At 36.7% G+C, this 20983-nt stretch overlaps 1 protein-coding gene across 1 annotated transcript in view; it reads right to left on the minus strand.

The window, feature by feature from the left end:
- Positions 1-15361, minus strand: part of LOC148553471 (zinc finger BED domain-containing protein RICESLEEPER 2-like) — a 40115-nt gene extending 24754 nt beyond the window's left edge. The window contains exon 1 of the mRNA XM_088494825.1: positions 15239-15361. Within this exon, the coding sequence (XP_088350951.1) occupies positions 15239-15361 (123 nt within the window). The remainder of the gene's footprint in view (positions 1-15238) is intronic.
- Between the last annotated feature and the right edge of the window lie 5622 nt (positions 15362-20983).

A 20983-nucleotide genomic window follows, 5' to 3' on the forward strand; every position in this document is an offset into this window, starting at 1 on the left:
CGTGATAAGGAAAACTTCAGATGACGCGACCGCGTGACCCACGCGGACGCGTGACAGACGCCACGCACCAGAAATTACAGAAAACGCTCCCAGCGATTTCTGAAACCCTTTTTGGCGCAGATCCAAGTACAGAAGGCACAGATTAGAGGTTATAAAGTGGGTGAATGCATCCATTCAAGGAAAGCTCTCCAATTATTCACTTTTCATAGTTTAGATGTAGTTTTTAGAGAGAGAGGTTCTCTCCTCTCTCTTAGGTTTTAGGATTAGGATTTCTTATTATTTCAAGTTAGTATTCGAACTCTTTATCAGGTTCAATGTTCCCTTTTTAATTACTTTGTCAATTTAATTTATGAACTCTTCTATGTTACATATGATTCTCTTAATTAATGTTATTTGAGGTATTTCAGTTTATGATTGCTTTCTTTTATTTATGTTACTGTTGCTTCCAATCTGAAGATATTTTTATTCGAGTAAGTTTACCTTTCCCCTTTTGGCCTTGGTTAAGTAATTGGTAACTCTTGAGTTATCAAACTCAACGTGATTGATAATTGTTGTCTTTGCTAATTGAATTGAACTTCAATAACTCCAGTCCTTTCTTACGAATTGACCAGGACCTGAGGCTCAAACTAATTAGTCACTTGACCTTCCTTTGCTTTAGTAAAGGCTAACTAAGTGAGATTAAAATTTAATTCTCATCAGCATTGATAGGGATAACTAGGATAGGACTTCCAAATTCTAATACCTTGCCAAGAGTTTATTTTACAGTTATTTATTTATTTTAATTGTCATTTAAATTACTTGTTACTTACTTTCAAAACCCCAATTTACAAAACTCATAACCAATAATAAGAACATAGCTCCCTGCAGTTCCTTGAAAAGACGACCCGAGGTTTAAATACTTCGGTTATCAATTTATTTAGGGGTTTTTTACTTGTGACAACCAAAACATTTGTGAGAAAGGACTTTTGTCGGTTTAGAAGCTATACCTACAACGAGGATTTATTCTGCGAATTTCTAGGTCATGCAAAAGTTCTCTCTTCAAAATGGCACCGTGATGCACGGAAAACTTGTCTCTCAACAAATTCCCCTTCGGCAAGTGTACCGAATTGTCGTCAAGTAAAACTCACAATAGAGTGAGGTCGAATCCCACAGAGATTAACGGATTAAGCAATCAATAGTTGATTGATTATCCTAGTTAGATGATTCAGATTTTGATGATGAGTAAAAAGGGAATGTAAATGGCATAAAAGTAAAGAAAGCAATAAAGTGGAGAAAAGTAAAATGGCAAGAAAAGTAAATGTAAGAACTAAAAATAAAATGAACATTGGGATCAAGAGATATTGCAATCCTCCGGATCAAGTTCATTCTCATCTCTACCTCAATCAATGCATTCATTGATCTCCTTGGCAATCTTAATTGATCGAATTCCAATTTCTTGGAATTCAATCTCTCAAATCTTGATCAATAGCCAATTCCTTGGTCAATTGCTCATGAGAAGAGATGAAGTATGGTCACTGATTATGCCACATGCATTTCCCAAATCAAGGATTAAAGTCACATATCCATCCACACCCAATTTGGTCCAGCATGAGAAAGCATTTCTAGCATGATATCTTCATTCCTCTTTCAAGGTTCAGAAGAGATCCAAGTATGAATAGTTTCTTTTCCAAGATAACTACCCAATTGGATGAAGATCGAAAGCTCTCTAGTAAAATCAAGAGGAAAGAAAGAAGAAGAAGAATAAGAACTACACTTAATCCATTGAATCACAATAGAGCTCTCTAACCCAATGTAAAGAGTTAGTTGATCATTACTCTACAAAAATAGAAAAGAAAGAAAGTGCAGAAAAGTAAATATGAAGATTCAAACTAAATTTGAAAATTCAACATTCATAAATGAAAATTACAACTAAAAGAAAGAGAAGGAAAAGTGTATGAGGGGAGGGAGTCCGAGGACCCCTCTTCAATCCCCCCTTCCAGAATTCCCCCCTTTTCAAGATTTGTCCAGCCTTTTCAAGATTTCTTTCAATGTAAAGACTAAGGCCTTTATATAGGCTCTCCTAAATTACAAAATGAAATTAAAAGCAAATTACAATTAAATGAAAATTCCTATTCTAGATGCTTCTTGTGGTCTTGATTGGTTGACAATTGTGGGCTTGCTTGCTTGAGCTTTCAAGTGGACTTGAAAGAGAGTGAGTCAAGTTGAGGTCCAGGTGCTAAAGTTAGTGCTAAAGTTAGCCACACTAATGCTACAAGTGTGGCATTAGTGTTAAAGTTATTGTGGCTAACGTTGCACTTGCTGCCCATTTGGTGTTTTTGGGGCTTAAAAGATGCCTCTTGTTTGTGCTACAATTTCATGCCCACTATAGAGTATTATATATAGTAGGAAATCTCTGAGTGTAAGCTTTCTAACACAACTAGAATCACCTCAATTGGACCTCCGTAGCTGAAGTTATACTCTTTTGAAGTGGACATGGTCGCTGGCATAGTTGCCAGCGTTACTGGAAAACTTGAGTGCCAATAACGCTAGTGATCAGGGCTTCATTATTGCCAGTTTCTGGAGCTCAAACTTAGTGTCCACCCCATACTATTATATATTGTTGGAAAGCCCTCGATGTCTACTTTCCAATGTTTTTGAAAGCGCATCATTTGGAGTTCTACAACTCGAGTTACACTTCTTGGAAGGTGAAGAGGTCAGCTGGCCTTAATACAGGTTGATACCATGTTCATCATTGCACTTTCAGGGCGGGTTTTCTCTCATAAATTTAGTATCAACCATGTAATGCCATATATGCTTGGAAAGTTCTGGAATCCTACTTTCTAATGCCACTAGAATCACCTCATTTGAAGTTTTGTGGCTCAAGTTATTCTTGTTTGAAGAAGGCATGGTCAGGCTGCCAAGTGGGACTTTTGCCCACGTTAACTACCACGTTAATCTAGTTAACGTGGAAGTTAATGTGGGTCTTTTTGCTTCGCCAACATTAGTGGAGATCACCTTTTCCACTAACTTTGGCATCTCCCTTTCCTTCCACATTAGTTCCCACGTTAATGTAGTTAACGTGGAAGCTAACGTGGGTCTTCTTGCTTCGAAAACGTTAGTGGCACTCACTTTTTCCATTAACGTTGGCATATACCCCTTTCGCAAGCGTTATTGGGGCACACCTTCCCCATTAACGTTGCTTGGTGCCTTTTGTCCCTTCGTTAGAGTTCACGTTAGTGTAGCTAACGTGACTCTTAACGTGGGTCTTCGTTCCATGCTCTCCTTCTTCAAAGTTAATGCCACTAACTTTTCTCACTAACGTTGTGGCTTTCCTTCCTTCCACGTTAGTGCCCACGTTAGTGTAACTAACGTAGCCACTAACGTGGCTCTTCTCTTCTTCTTTTGGCCTGAAATCAATCAAACAAAGTGCATCAAAGTCTTGCTCTTAATCATGGGATCATGCATCATCCAATTTATCATATAATTCGTGCAAAATTCTCATGAAATCATGTAAAGTGCACAATGTATGCTTGAATCAAGATGTAAGTGAATATCTACCCAAAACTAGCTTATTTTCTAAGAAAATGCGTGAAACTACCTTAAAAACAGTAAAGAAAAGGTCAGTGAAACTGGCCAAAATGCCCTGGCATCACAACACCAAACTTAAAGCTTGCTTGTCCCTAAGCAAGTACTGGAACAAGAGAATGATGAATGGAATGCCAAGAGAAATGAGTCATTCTTATGGAAGTCATGTCCCTGGTTTTATGGTGGTTTCATGCATAGCAACTTAGGTTCATTCCTGGCTTTCAGACCTTTATCATGTCCTAGAATACTCACTGTGATTGCATCCCATGAGACTTTTATTCATTGATCCTTTTGTTGTCATTTCAGGGCTTATTTTTGTTCTTAAGCTAAGTGCTCTGTAAGGGGGCAACTCTTTAAAATAAGCTTTCAGCCAACACTCCCGAACCAGTTGGTTCAAGGTGCTAGGTGTTGAAGCACCCCCTAAGGACTTACTTGCTCAAGTCTCTCCCCCATACATACACACCACAGGCACATAGTTTATTTATTTTCTTTTCTTGAGACCTTGGTGTCCAGCACCTCTTTGGGTTACTAAATGCTCTGTAGTGAGGGTTACTCTTGATAGTGGACTTTCAGCTGATAATCCCGAGTTAGTTAACCCAAGTTACCAAGTGATAAGGCACCCCTAAGAGCTTATTCATCCAAGTAGATCCCTCACACAAGAGCACCACAGACACATGCCTCAAGATTAAAACCATTGGTGCCTAGCCTTATTGCTTACTCTTTTTTTTTTCTTTTATTTTTCAACCTTTATTGTTCTTTCCCTTTTTCTTATTAGGATCTTCTTATTTAGCTAGTCTCATGGGGTGTGTTCAAAGCATATGATTCAGGACAGATAGTTGTCTTCCCACCTTGTGGTTGAACTAACTTAGCTAACTTATGACCACACCACAAAATCAGGAACTTACTCCATAGTATGAACTCTACTCTGGTCTTTTATAAAACACTCATTCTCTTTTCATTTGATTCAAAAGGGACAAGCATACTAGTAAGCAAAGTAAGGATGCAGTAATAACATTCAGACTAGAAAACACAGCCTTAATCAATAAAAAGTTTAAAAGACAGAATTGATATGCTTATTCACAAGGAGAAAGCACACATACATACAAAGAACATAGAAGACAATCATGCAAATTAAAGTGCTGGAAATAAGTAAGAGGAGAAAGAAACTTTACCACCTTGTATTTTATCTTCATTGTTGTTGCCCTTTTCCTCCTATTCTTCCCCTTCCCACACCAGACATAGAATGATTGCTTATACTCAAGCAACAATTAAAACAGTGGTGACGGGGTTTATGATGGATCATGAATGTCTTAAAATAAAGTGTGAGTATGCATGTGTTTCAGCAAGCAAGATTATGAATCACAACAAAAGCACAAGAAGTAAAACAGAGACAATTTTGATTGCATTAATAAGTGGTGTTGGCATGGTACTTTGCATGAAAGTTAAGTGGCAACACCAAACTTAGTGTGCCACTGTCAATCTAGAATGTTGCAAGTACCCAGTGAAGATTGAAATTCAAATTGTTGCATGGCAACACCAAACTTAGAGTGCAATCATATGCCAAATTATTGAAAGTAAACTAAGCAAAGCAAGGAAATGTTACCTACGGTTGGGTTGCCTCCCAACAAGCGCTCTTTTAATGTCATTAGCTTGACATGTTGTTCACGACTTTCTTCCTCTTCTTCCAGTTTGTTAAGAGGAATGACCTCAAGAGGAAAGAGGAGCCAGTTAATGCCCCTTATTTTGAGTGCCTCTCCCCAGCAAGCCTTCTTTTGTTGTTAGCTTGAGTAAACTTGCTTGTTGGGGTAGGGGTGGGATGGCTTTTGGTTGACCTTTTCTTCTTCATGAATATTGTCCTTCTTTTCTTGGTCACCATCCTTTTGTTAGTGTCTATGTTGATTGCCTTTACCACCTTGATTTCAGGATTTGGGTATTGTATGATGGGTGGAGCATCCTCTTCATCAAGAACTTCTTGAATTGGTGGTTCAATGAACTCACCCTCTATGCAACTCTCTATTTCATTGGAGTGTGGGCTCCCTTGATTGACTTCCTCCCTTATTCTTGATCTTTGAATGAACTCCTCTATTTTTGGAGAGAGTGAAGTGGTCTCTCTTTGTGATCTCAGCTCTTCAATGAATTGTTCTTCAGAATAGAGTTGTGCATTCTCCCTCAATTTTTCTTCATGGTCCCTTTTTGCTATTTTCTCCTCTTCGATTGTTTTTATTATTTCTTTAAGGAGGAGTTCTATCCTAGTGAGTCTCTCCTCTACTCTACTTTTTCTGAGTTCTTCAATGATAAGTTCCACCCTAGCAAGTTTATCTAAAGGAGGTTGTGTAGATTGTAATGGTTGGGCGGGGTTGGCTTGTGAATGGCATTGGATGTTTTGTGGTTGTGTGTTCTGAAAGTGGTATGACTCTTGTGGGTAGTGGATTGAGTTTTGTGGATGGTGAAATGAATTGTATGGATTTTGGATAGACTTTTGTGCTGAGGCATACTCAAATGATGAAGAATTTAGGCATGTAAAACTTGGAGGTGAGGTTGTATAATTGAGAGGTGATGGCTCTTGATGAATGGGGTATGAATGAGTGAAATCTCTTTGATTATGATCTTCCCAGCCACAACTTGAGTAGTGATTAATTTCACCAAATTATGGACCATTCTATGGCTCTGGAAAGTACCCCATTTCATGTTCTTGATACTCCCACCCACCATGAGCATAGTAAAGTGAATCATTATGTGGTGGTGGAGAGTTTCCCATGAAATATGATTGACTAAAATATGATGGATGCTCCTTTCATTCCTGCAGAAAGCTTTGTCTCAAACAATAATCACCAAAAGAAATTGGAATCTCCATTGTCACAGATGAGGAAATTCCCAGTGAGGCAATATCACAAACAGTTAGTTAGCAAAAGAAAATAAAGAAGCAAAAGAAAATAAAGACAAAAGAAAAGTGTCTAATCTAGTAAATCAATCAACCGGTAGTTTGTTAATCACAATTAATCCCCGACAACGGCGCCATAAACTTGATGCACGGAAAACTTGTCTCTCAACAAATTCCCCTTCGGCAAGTATACCGAATTGTCATCAAGTAAAACTCACAATAGAGTGAGGTCGAATCCCACAAAGATTAACAGATTAAGCAATCAATAGTTGATTGATTATCCTAGTTAGACGATTCAGATTTCGATGATGAGTAAAAAGGGAATGTAAATGGCATAAAAGTAAGGAAAGCAATAAAGTGCAGAAAAGTAAAATGGCAAGAAAAGTAAATGTAAGAACTAAAAATAAAATGAACATTGGGATCAAGAGATATTGTAATCCTCCGGATCAAGTTCATTCTCATCTCTTCCTCAATCAATGCATTCATTGATCTCCTTGGCAATCTTAATTGATCGAATTCCAAGAACTCTCAAATCTTGATCAATAACCAATTCCTTGGTCAATTGCTCATGAGAAGAGATGAAGTATGGTCACTGATTATACCACATGCATTTTCCAAATCAAGTGTTGGAAGAATTATAGTCACATATCCATCCACACCCAATTTGGTCCAGCATGAGAAAGCATTTCTAGCATGATCTCTTCATTCCTCTTTCAAGGTTCAGAAGAGATCCAAGTATGAATAGTTTCTTTTCCAAGATAACTACCCAATTGGATGAAGATCGAAAGCTCTCTAGTAAAATCAAGAGGAAAGAAAGAAGAAGAAGAATAAGAACTACACTTAATCCATTGAATCACAATAGAGCTCTCTAACCCAATGTAAAGAGTTAGTTGATCATTACTCTACAAAAATAGAAAAGAAAGAAAGTGCAGAAAAGTAAATATGAAGATTCAAACTAAATTTGAAAATTCAACATTCATAAATGAAAATTACAACTAAAAGAAAGAGAAGGAAAAGTGTATGAGGGGAGGGAGTCCGAGGACCCCTCTTCAATCCCCCCTTCCAGAATTCCCCCCTTTTCAAGATTTGTCCAGACTTTTCAAGATTTCTTTCAATGTAAAGACTAAGGCCTTTATATAGGCTCTCCTAAATTACAAAATGAAATTAAAAGCAAATTACAATTAAATGAAAATTCCTATTCTAGATGCTTCTTGTGGTCTTGATTGGTTGACAATTGTGGGCTTGCTTGCTTGAGCTTTGAAGTGGACTTGAGAGAGAGTGAGTCAAGTTGAGGTCCAGGTGCTAAAGTTAGTGCTAAAGTTAGCCACACTAATGCTACAAGTGTGGCGTTAGTGCTAAAGTTATTGTGGCTAACGTGGCACTTGCTGCCCAGTTGGTGTTTTTAGGGCTTAAAAGATGCCTCTTATTTGTGCTCCAATTTCATGCCCATTATAGAGTATTATATATAGTTGGAAAGCACTGAATGTCAGCTTTCTAACACAACTAGAATCACCTCAATTGGACCTCCGTAGCTCAAGTTATGCTCCTTTGAAGTGGACATGGTCGCTGGCATAGTTGCCAGCATTACTGGAAAACTTGAGTGCCAATAACGCTAGCGATCAGGGCTTCATTATTGCCATTTTCTGGAGCTCAAAATTAGTGTCCACTGATGTGCGGAAAACGATCTGACACAAAACTCACCGGCAAGTGCACCGGGTCGCATCAAGTAATAATAACTCACGGGAGTGAGGTCGATCCCACAGGGATTGAAGGATTGAGCAATTTTAGTATAGTGGTTGATTTAGTCAAGCGAATCAAGATTTGGTTGAGAGATTTGTGATTTGCAGAATTTAAATTGCATAGAAAGTAAAGGGAATGGGTAAATTGCATTGAATTTAAAGAGAACTGAAATTTAAAGTGCTGAATCTTAAAGAACAAGAAATTAAATGGCAGAAACTTAGAACGTAAGAAATGTAAATTACAGAATCTTAAAGTGCAAGAAATGTAAATGGCTTGAATTGTAAAGGGAATTGGGAATTGGATTTGCAGAAATTAAACAAGGCAAAGTAAAATTCAACAAACATAAGAGTGGAAGATGAATTGGATTGAATCGGATCTTGAAACAGAAATGTAAATGAGCTTGAAAGCAGTAAACAGAGAATGTAAAATGATAATTCAGATCTCAGGACCCAAGAGACTAGATAACCAAGTCTAGATCTCAATGCCTTCCTAGATCCAACAAGAACAATTGCAAAGGAATTGTAAATTGTAAATTGCAGAGAAAGTAGAAGACAGAAGCAATTAACCAAAATGGAAATTCAATTGTGCAGTAAAGAAACAGAGAGGTCTCAGGATGAGATTGAAACAGAATTCCTTCAATTCTCCAACCCAAGATCCAAGACAATTGTAATTGAAATTGAAAGCAAGAAAACTAAGAGGAAGGGAATTCAATTCTCCTTCCCCGAGACTTAGAAATTAAAATTCACTCCACACCAAAAGCTCTCCGAAAACTCTCTATGAAAACTAAAAGAAAAGCTCCCTGAAAACTTAAATCCTATGCTATTTATACACTTTCTTCAAATGGTCTTCAAGCCTTCAATTGGGCCTTTGCTCTTGATGGAATTGGGTTGATAGAGGCCTTGGTTGATTGCTCTTTGAGTTTGGAGAAGAACCGAAGTGAACCGGGTTTGGAATCATGAAAGCTTGAGTAAAAGTTTGAGGCAAACTTTTACTCAAACTTTTCATATCAGCCACCCCATCTTTGCTGCTACTAACGTTTGAGCCAAATTTTGGGGTCATACTTTTGCTCAAACGTTGGCTCCCCTTTGCACACTCATGGCGCCAACGTTTGCCAAAAAGTTTGAGGCAAATGTTGGCGCAAGCTTTTGCTCTCCAGGGTGTGTTGTTCATGGCGCCAACGTTTGCCAAAAAGTTTGAGGCAAACGTTGGCGCAAACTTTTGCTCTCCAGGGTGTTGATTTGTGATGCCAAAAGTTTGCCAAAAAGTTTGAGGCAAACTTTTGCTCAAGCTTTTTGCCCAAAAGTTTGCTCAAAAGTTTGAGGCAAACTTTTGGTCAAGCTTTTTGCTCCCTGGTTCGTTTTCACTTATTCCAAAAGTTTGAGCTAAAGTTTGAGGCAAACGTTTTCTCAAAATTTTTGTCCTCTCTTCCTCCTAGCCAGTCCTTCTTGCTTCAACCTTTCTCCAAGCTTTCTTCACCTATCATTAATCAACCAAACACATCAAAGCTATGCTCAAAATCATGAGATATTCATTCTTTCGTAATATGTGACAATTATAGCACAAAACCTCATGAAATTGCATTAATTCATCTATGGTTGATTAAATCAAAGGAAGCATGAAAATCTACCCAATTGGCTTGCTTGTGGCTCAAGAAAGTGCATAATTCAATTGAAAACATAAGAAAAAGGCTAGTGAAACTAGGCTAAGATGACTTGTCATCATCCACCCCATACTATTATATATTGTTGGAAAGCCCTGGATGTCTACTTTTCAATGCTATTGGAAGCACATCATTTGGAGCTCTACAACTCGAGTTACACTTCTTGGAAGGTGAAGAGGTCAGCTGGCTTTAATACAGGTTGATACCATGTTCATCATTGCACTTTCAAGGCGGGTTTTCTCTCTCAAATTTAGTGTCAACCATGTAATGCCATATATGCTTGGAAAGTTCTGGAATCCTACTTTCCAATGCCACTGGAATCACCTCATTTGGAGTTTTGTGGCTCAAGTTATTCTTGTTTGAAGAAGGCATGGTCAGGCTGCCAAGTGGGACTTTTGCCCACGTTAACTACCACGTTAATCTAGTTAACGTGGATCTTTTTGCTTCGCCAACGTTAGTGGAGATCACCTTTTCCACTAACTTTGGCATCTCCCTTTCCTTCCACGTTAGTTCCCACGTTAATGTAGTTAACGTGGAAGCTAATGTGGGTCTTCTTGCTTCGAAAACGTTAGTGGCACTCACTTTTTCCACTAATGTTGGTATATACCCCTTTCGCAAGCGATATTGGGGCTCACCTTCCCCATTAACGTTGCTTGGTGCCTTTTGTCCCTTCGTTAGAGTTCACGTTAGTGTAGCTAACGTGACTCTTAACGTGGGTCTTCGTTCAATGCTCTCCTTCTTCAAAGTTAATGCCACTAACTTTTCTCACTAACGTTGTGGCTTTCCTTCCTTCCACGTTAGTGCCCATGTTAGTGTAACTAACGTAGCCACTAACGTGGCTCTTCTCTTCTTCTTTTGGCCTGAAATCAATCAAACAAAGTGCATCAAAGTCTTGCTCTTAATCATGGGATCATGCATCATCCAATTTATCATATAATTCATGCAAAATTCTCATGAAATCATGTAAAGTGCACAATGTATACTTGAATCAAGATGTAAGTGAATATCTACCCAAAACTAGCTTATTTTCTAAGAAAATGCATGAAACTACCTTAAAAACAGTAAAGAAAAGGTCCGTGAAACTGGCCAAAATGCCCTGGCATCACACCGTTGTCGGGGAATTACAAACGTTTGCCTTATTATTTGTTATTGTACATATTTTTTCTTTTATTTGTTTATTTGTCTTTGTTTTTCCCTTTTTATTTTTATTAGCTACTATGAATTCTCACCCCTCTCGCTTTGAGTTTGGTTCTAATATTGTTGAAGGAAACGGAAGTTATAGCAGGAACATGCACCAAGGTCAGAACAATCAAAGATGGATGGAGCCACGAGGACTTGATCAACCCTTTAGGCAACAACACCCTCCACAATATCACAGACGAGGACCACTTTACAATGCATACCAAGCTAATTGATATGGTGGACAACCTTGTAACTACCAACAAGCCCCACCCTGTGCCTATAGACCATCCTCTCAACATAACTTTGAGCCACCACACTCACAAGCTCCTTTTCACCATTCACCACCATATAATCCTCATTTACCCCAATTCTAATCCAATTACTCCCAAACTCCATCACTTCCCTATGTACCATGTCCAAATCCATCACCTCGAGAATCACAGGCTCGCCTCAAGGAAACAGTAGATCAACTTCATACAACCCTTCATCAGCTGGAGCAAGCAATACATCAATTATCTTCCAGATGTTTAGACCCTCAAGGAACTCCAATAGCTTTATGTGGAGAATCTAATGACGAACGTAGCATAAAGGAGACACTAGAAACCCCAGTGGGCAGTAATGAGCATAACTTTGTCTTGAAAAAATTGGAGGAAGCTCAAATTATCCAAGAAGAAGAAGTACTGATTGAAGATTTAGGAGATGCTGAACCTCCATGGGAATCCAGAGTTGTGAAAAATTCCGTCAAGGACGTTACAATTAATGCTAAGGAGTGTAGTGCACAACCCCCAAAGCAGGTATTTCATGAAGAACTAGACGGAATAACCCAAGACGCACATTTTCTTGATGATGATAGTCTCAAGTCAAGTTCTCCTAGTAATGAACTTGCTTCCGCAAGTGAATTCTCTGAGATTGAAGAACCTTATCCAAGTGAATACGAAGATGATGCGGAGGTAGATTTCTCTCAACCTCCAGCTTATGACTTAAGTGATGAGGAAGACATAGAAGACTTTGATCAGGACACAGTTGCATTTGAAGAAGTTTGCAAGGAAATAGAGGAATTCGTAGAAGATTACAAGGGAGTAGAACTTACAGAACCACTGGAAACACCTATCCCAAGGCCATTACCACCTAATACAAGCTTCAAGTGGGTACAATCCTTAACCTTTATCTTTACTTTTCCACTTGAATATGGTTTGCTTGAAACAGATGGCCAGCTTAGAGCTCTCTGCGGCTTTAAGAGTAAGAGGGAAATGGCTCGTACTCAGAGCTGGTGTGCAAGATTCAACAAGATTCCATGCTTCAATTCAAAGCGCACGGATTGGTATCATGTTCAATCGAATGGATCTCGGAAGACGTTTGGTCATCTTGGTGAGAATCTAATTTCTAAACCGCCTGGATGGAAAAATATAATTCAAGACGAAGGTAGATTTAAAAGCAAAGTTTGGGATCCTGGAAAATATTCTGATATTCGTCACCCCAGAAGCCTGACAATCTGTTTGAAGCTGCTCAGAAGCTTTACATGCCTAGTTTGGGACCCCGGAGGCTGTTGGCATTCCAAACATTGATGGAGATTTCTGCATGAATTTAAGCATAAGCCACCATAACAGAAAGCTCATCCAATGTCCAACTTAAGGACTTTAACTAAAAGTGCTAGGTGGGAGACAACCCACCATGGTATAGTCGTTTCTTTTTCAATTTTTATTTCGTACTATTTGATTTTATGTTATGTTATTTTTATTGAACCTGGATGTTATTCATAGCATTTGCATTAGCATTGCATACTGCATCATTGCATACCTGCATCTAAAAAAAAAAGGAAGGCGTGCGACGCGATCACATCGCTAAAGCGTTTGCGTTAGTTGCGAAAAACTCCTCCCACGTGTCCACATTAATCATGCGAATGCGTGATCTGGAAATCGGCGTAAAAATCCAAAGCCCAGAAATCTGGGCTGGAATCGTGCGGCTGTTGTGAGTTTAGCACAAAACGGCCCACGCGTTTGCGTTTATGATGCGAACACATCACTTGCAAAATACCCATCCCACGCGAAAGCGTGAGTGACGCGTTCACGTCGCGTGGATTGCACAACACCCCAAAGGAGACAGAGAGTTGCGCTGAAACGACGCTGGAATTGTGCGTTTAGCACAATTTCCAGCGACGCGGTCGCATGCCTCACGTGACCGCGTCATGCATCCTTTTACCCATTCCATGCGATTGCGTCAACCCCCCGTCCACCCTAGCCACGCGACCGCGTGGCCCACGCGTTCGCGTGGATTCAAATTCACTAACCCCCAGTGACGCGAAACCCTACCCGTCGCGCTCCCCATTCCCCTTCTTCTCCCTTCCTTCTCTGTAACCCTTCTTCTCCCTAGCCCATCCTTCAAGTGATGACACTCCTTAACACCCAGCTTGAGTGAGCATCGAGGACGATGCTTTATTTTAAGTGTGGGGAGGTCGCCATCCCTGGCGTATTTCTTTTTGGTGAACCACTACGGACTCTTTCTATCTTATTTTGTTTATTTTTCTATATTTTTATCTTTATTTTTACTTTTCAGTACTTATACACTGTTCTTTTGCTGTATTTTTACTTTATTTCCGTATTTTGCTCTTTAGTTTATATTTTAGCCATTTAGTTTAATTGCAATTCTAACTTATTAGTTATAGAATATGTGGATTAATTAGTATAGTTTACCCTTTTAGCATATGATAGTTTGGTTTGAATTGAAAATAAAAAGGAAGTAAAATAGAGACTTTAACATAATCAAAAACAATCCACACACCTTGTATATAGAACATAACATGTTAGTTAGTTAACAACATTTCATCAAGGAGGAACACTAAATCTTTAAAGCCACCCAAAAAAAAACAAAAAAAATTTTTACATTGAGAATAATGGGAACTCTTAATTTTTACTTGCATGACATGTATAACTGATATATGATTTTTGAGCTAGAGAACACACAGCCTGTGAGTTTTGAGCTTAATTATATGGTTACATTCAAACCATAATTTTTATTCCTGTGTGTTTCACCATTCTCTTTATTCTGATGTTCTTTGCTTTGTTTTAATCTATATGTCCATTTATAGAGTATAGATACATACTAAGAGATGATTGAGGCCATCATATGAATTTTTCCTCACTTATCCCAAATTAGCCTACCTCTTACATCACCCTTGTTAGCCCCCTTGTTAGCCCCCCTTGAGCTTTTTAATCCCCTCTTGTTCTATAAACCACATTACTAGCCTTAAGCAGAAAAATAAAATAAAAATCCCAAGTTGAATACTTAGTTAGCTTAAGATAGAAATTGTGTATTGTTTAAGTGTGGGGAACTTTATGGGAACATGGATGATAGAAACAAGTAGGAAGTTAAAAAGAATAAGATGTTTCAAATAAAATTTTAGGAAGCATGCTCATGTGAAATGTAACAACCCTAGTTTTTGAAAATAAAATAATTAGTTATTTGTGATTTATTTTAAGAAAATTATTTTACTAAAGGTAATTAAATATATTTTCATGATAATTGAAGTTTAAATTAATTAGAATTCTTATATAATTTTTATTGAATATTTGATATAATTGAAATTATAATGTTAGTAATTGAAAAATAAGAAAGAATTGTACCGTTCAATTTAAGTAATTTTTATTATGAATGAATTATGTTCTATTTTATTAACTTATACTCTTAGAGATTAATTTACTAGAAATAATTAGTTTGATTTTTATAAATAGTTTAAGTTTAAGTTAATTAATGTTTAAGTACAATTTTTGTTATAATTAGTTATTCTACACAAATTGAAATTAGAGTTTTGATAATAGAAATATAATAAAAAGTTATATCATTCAATTTGAATAATTATTATTGAGTTTAAACTATATTTTATAATTATATGATTAATATGCTTATTTTATAATTTAAACTAGAAATAATTAATTCAAATTAGCAATATGTTGATAAATAATGTTTCTAAATATTTTTAATAGAGTACATTTGATTTTAAAATAACTCTACCCTTCAATTTTATCAAAATATCTATTCATACCTATCCTTTTTATTTTATAAAATCCTAATTTCCAATCCCAAATTCCCAAATTGAATCAGAAACCCTAATTCCCAAATCCCAAAAACCCTAACCCTAACTCCCTCACCACACTCAGCCGCACCCCCATTTCTCCCCTTCTTTTCCTAAACGTAAAAATCACACACGCACACACAGAGAGGAGACCGGAGGAAGAGATAGCGCCGGCAGAAGGGAAGAAGAGCGTCGCCGGCCTGGTACCACCATCGCCGTCGAGCTGCTGCGCAGTGCCGTCCCGTCCATGGAGCCGAGCCCGCATTGCCGTCGTTCATTCGCGCCCTGCCGCCACCGAACTCGCCGCCTAGCCGTCGTCATTTCACTACCCAGCCACCATGGCATCGCTGCCTACTGCCGCCGAACCTATTCCGCCGCCAAACCGATTATCGCGTTCTGCTGCACGCCGTCACGGAGGAAGACCAAAACCCAGGGAGAGGGCCACACGAGGAGAGGTCGGCGTCGCCATTACCTAAAGCCCGTGTCGCCGTCGAGCCCGCCGAGCAGAAGCTTCCATGGCCGTTGCCGTTGAGCTCACAAGTGGGAGAGAAAGAGTTCGCAGGTGAGAGAGGAAGGTATTGCGCCACCGTTCGTTGTTGTTCAGCCACCGCCAGGCCTTGTCGTCGCCGGGGTTACCACCGCCGCGTGCCACCGCCGCTTCTCACTGCCGAGGGGAAGCCTTGTCTACGTTGCTGCCTCAGTCATCGGTGAGTTGTGCACCGCCACCAGTTTCGAAGACAGCGCCAGCCTTGTTCTGATTTCAATTCTCCTATTTTTGAAATTGTAACGCTTTAAATCTTGCTCTGTTTTTATCTTGTTCCTCTGTTCCTTCCTGGCTTAATTATAGAATTATGGATTACTGTTTTAGTCGTTGCTGGTTTACTGTTCGAAAAAGGCATAATTGATGCTGAGATCGTTGTTGTTCTTGCTCTGAGAGAACTGATGTCACCGTTGCTGCTGTTGGTTCCGAATCCTATTACATTGATTCTGGTTTGCTCTTCTCCTTGGTTCTGACCTATTTGGCACGTTTTATTTTGTCACTTTTAATTGCCATGTTCTTGTTTTAATTCAATTCTGGTCTTTGAATTGTTTTGAATCTTCCAGAGCTATGTTTGCTTTTGATTCTTACCCAATTCGAATCCTTGTCTCGCTGCAACCATCGTCACTGCCATAAGAGATTGACAATGCTGCTGCCATACAAATTAATAGAGAAGGGAGTTTCCACGTTTAATCTATGTGAATTCAACTAATCGAGGTAGGGGATTTTATTTGAAATTAACAGCTTTTAACTTATGAATGCCAAAGAGGTTTAGTGAGTAATTACAAATAATTCATAAATATGATTAATTGATAGGAATAAGCTTGGTTTGAAGTTGTAAAATTTGGATTAAGTTTGGTATTGAGATAATATTCTAAATTGGTTTATTGAGTTTAGTTTATGGCTGTGAATGTTACTAGGTTTTGTTATCGTGAGTAATTAACTTGACAAGATTAATTTTGGTTAATGCTGTGACTGATATTGGTTTTCTAATTTTGATGGATTTGTTGGAAATTCTAGTCTTATGTGATATTGCTGAATTGGTTGAAATCTGGTTGTGAACTGTATTTTGAATTACTGATTTTTATGATGAGTTGGCTGAGATTCTGATCTTGAATAAGTTATTTTGAATTATTTGATCTTGAATGGCTGTAAAATGAACTTGTGTTGGGTTGGAATTGGTTGAAATGTGGCTGTAAGTGGTGATTTTTCTGAGTTATGATTTGAATTAAATGTGGTTGTGAACGGTGATTAAACTGGTGCTATTTACTAAATTAAAATATGTTGAGTTAATTATAAAGAAAAACTAACATGTTGATGATTGATGAATTGAGTTTGAATTGTGATTGGTTTTTTTGTGGTGAATGATTAACTGGTGATACTGATTTTGATTTGAGGCTGTAACTATTTCCGATTTTCTGATTGTTTGGAATTACTGAGAATCCTGTTATTTGATTATGTTGAGCTGCTTGCCATAGGCTGGTTTGCTTGATGGTTGCAAATTGACTGAAATTATGATCTTTGACGGATTTATATTGAATTGAATGATGTTATTTGATATATTGTAACGGTAGTGGATTTGGTTGGTGACTGATTGAAGAATGGTTTTGGAAAATTAGTTATGAGTTTTTAAAGTTAGACTAGTTAACTTTTAAAATAAATGATGACTGGGTGAAATTCTGATTTTAATTGATGAAAGGATGTTAGTTCCTAAACTGAATTATGATGAGATAATTATTGAGAATCTGTTATGATAATTGCTAATGAACAGATGGAGAATTGATTGAGTTTAACTTGAAAGGATTTTATGACTTATGAATTTAGTTGTGAATTGATGAGATTGGAGTTGGATTGATGGATTAGTTGGAATTGTGGAGTATGATTGACTTGCTAATTATTATGAATTGTGAATTTCTGGTTGATTGAGAATTGCCCGTTTGAAAATTGTTAAGAAAAGGGCTGGTGATTTGTGGAGAAAGAGGGAACCCGTAAGGGTGGTTAAGTCCGAGTTTTAGGGGAGGTGCTGTTGAAATTATATAAAAACCTGAGGTTTCATTTGAAAAGTTATTTTAGAAGCTTTGAATTTGGAAAATTATATTACTTGAGCTTTATTTAGTTTAGAAAAGAATTAAAATATTTTGAGTTCAATTTACCAAGGAAAGGAATTATGTTTCGAACTTGAATTATTTAAGAAAGAAATTATGTTTTGAATTTGATTCAATATAGAAAGAGTTATGTTTTGGGCTTGAAATAAAGAATTACCTTTTTAGAAATTTGGTGAAATAATAATATTTGAATTTGAATAGTAAGAGAGATGATTTTTGAATCTTTGTGAAGTTAGTGAACTTGAGAAAGAGTTCTATTCGATTATTTCCAAAGAGAGGTTATGTTTTGAAAAGTGTTTAATGAATTTAAAATAAATGATTTTTCTTGAGTCTTTCGATAGAGAACCAAACTGAAAAATAGTTTTAGAGTTGGCTTGAGTCAAGATTGCTAAAGTAGAGATTATGACTGGCTTGATGGTTAAGATTTTTATGGATAAATGCCTGAGAAAGTTAAGAAAGGTTTAAAGAAAAATGTTAAGAACTCAAAGGGAAAAAGAGAATGACGAATTGATATGTGGATTGTTGCGTTTTAGAAAGGATAATGAAAAGTGATAAAAGGCGGAAAAACCCCACGAACTGTTAGTTGTTTAACTACGCGGGAAAAGCCCACGAATTGATAATTGGTTAAAATCGGGAAGTACCTACGAACTGAATGATCATTGATCTCGGGGAAACCTATAGATTGTTATTTATTTTATATGCGGGAAAAACCCACGGACTGATAATCATTGATTACGGGAATAACCCATGAATTGTTGTATGTTGATCTCGGGTATAGCCCATGAACTGAAGATCATTGTTTGCTGTGTATTGATCTCGGGTATAACCCACGAACTGAAGATCACTATGTTATTGTGTATTGATCTCGGGGAATAACCCACGAACTGAAGATCTCTGTTTTGTTTGTGAATTGATCTCGGGGACGCCCACGAACTGATGATCACTGTTTCCCCTTGTGCGTATATTATGGGGTCGGGCTTTGCGCCGACTATCGGTAGTCACGAAGGAGTGGTATTCTTACCACCGACACATATGCACTAAGGACACAAAGGGAAGCCATATCTGGGACTTGTTCTTAGGTAATGTCGGGCTGCAGGGTGTAAACCGACACGTGAGCTCATGGCCTGCTTAGGATAGACATGCATCATAGTGGTTGTGCATTTGCATTTGGTTGTGTTTGCTTGTATTACTTCTCTGTGATTGTGTTATTTGTTTTATTGTGATTTGTTTGTGTGTTGAATTGAGTTTCTTACTTGTGCTAGTAGTTTGTGAATGGAAAGAGATGATTAATATATGTCGTTATGACCAAGAATCAATTATGTGGCTGAAAGATATTTAATATGACAAGTTTTGCGATTGATATCTATTTTGGGTTTAGAGATTTAAAGAAAGTAATTATTTATCTAAAGTAAGATTAAAAAGTATTTCAAGGGATTTAACAAAGATGGTTTATTAAGCAAAGTTAATTATTTGCATGTTAATCATTACTTTTACGGCATTCCCATTCCCTACTGAGAACGTGTGGTTTGTTCTAACCCCAAAATCTTCTACCCTTTTCAGTGATACAGGTTCGAAGACTCAGTTTGAAGCTGCGGGCGATTATAGAATTTATTTATGAGATAAGTTTTTGAGTTAGGTTATTTTCATAGAATTCCCTTGCCCTTGTTACTTTAGTTTTTGTTTTATACAGAGGGATATGATTTGTATCTAAGTTACACTTGAATTTGTTTGTATAATATTTACTAATAATTATATGATTATTATTATTTGGTGATGCTTGATATATGATTTGATAAATAAAAACAAAATTTTTTGGTATTTTTACTAAAACTGGATCGCGATATCGAACTAAAGGCTCAATAGTAAATAGTTAATAAGGAAAACAGGTCAGTAACGCCATACTTTTGGTACGATCATGACGTATTGGAAGTTGGGTCGTTACAATATGGTATCAGAGCAGTTCGTTCCTGTTAGAGCCTTGGGAATGGACTGACTATGCTTCATTGCATACTCTGAGTATCTGTCATGCTTTGTGACTTATTCTGATAACAAGAGTTTGAGTTTTATATGCATGACTGTCTGATGATCAACGCTGTTAGTTTACCATTGCATTCCTCATGGTATTAGGTCTGGCCAACTTAATACTAATAATTTATGTATATAGGAACACTAATGGGTTATCATAGACGAAATAGAAGAATAGGTAATGCGATTCACGGGGTTTGGGAGCGTTAGAAGTTAGGAAGTTAGTTTCGATTCAACGTATAATCTGTATTCGTGCCACGTGAACTTGTGTTATCTCTTCATTGTTTTCATTTGAATTCCTTGTTTTGGATTTCCTCGTCAGCATATAACTTGCTTATCTTTCAGGCTTAACTTATTGTTCTTGTATACTTTTCCTTGCTTGTAAATCTAATTACTTATCTGACTATTTCCGAATCTTCATTCTTGACCATGCTTATATTTTTGTTCATAGATTCCATTTTCTTTGATTTGAGTTTAAATTTATTTTCTAATTTTCGAGGGCAAAAATTTTTCTAAGGTGGGTAGAATGTAACAACCCTAGTTTTTGAAAATAAAATAATTAGTTATTTGTGATTTATTTTAAGAAAATTATTTTACTAAAGGTAATTAAATATAGTTTCATGATAATTGAAGTTTAAATTAATTAGAATTCTTATATAATTTTTATTGAATATTTGATATAATTGAAATTATAATGTTAGTAATTGAAAAATAAGAAAGAATTTTACCGTTCAATTTAAGTAATTTTTATTATGAATGAATTATGTTCTATTTTATTAATTTATACTCTTAGAGATTAATTTACTCGAAATAATTAGTTTGATTTTTATAAATAGTTTAAGTTTAAGTTAATTAATGTTTAAGTACAATTTTTGTTATAATTAGTTATTCTACACAAATTGAAATTAGAGTTTTGATAATAGAAATATAATAAAAAGTTATATCATTCAATTTGAATAATTAATATTGAGTTTAAACTATATTTTATAATTATATGATTAATATGCTTATTTTATAATTTAAACTAGAAATAATTAATTCAACTTAGCAATATGTTGATAAATAATGTTTCTAAATATTTTCAATAGAGTACATTTGATTTTAAAATAACTCTACCTTTCAATTTTATCAAAATATCTATTCATACCTATCCTTATTATTTTATAAAATCCTAATTTCTAATCCCAAATTCCCAAATTGAATCAGAAACCCTAATTCC

The sequence above is a fragment of the Arachis ipaensis genome, chromosome B7 (genome assembly GCF_059453495.1).
Source record: "Arachis ipaensis isolate K30076 ecotype BB chromosome B7, ASM5945349v1, whole genome shotgun sequence".
Classification (NCBI taxonomy): Eukaryota; Viridiplantae; Streptophyta; class Magnoliopsida; order Fabales; family Fabaceae; genus Arachis; species Arachis ipaensis.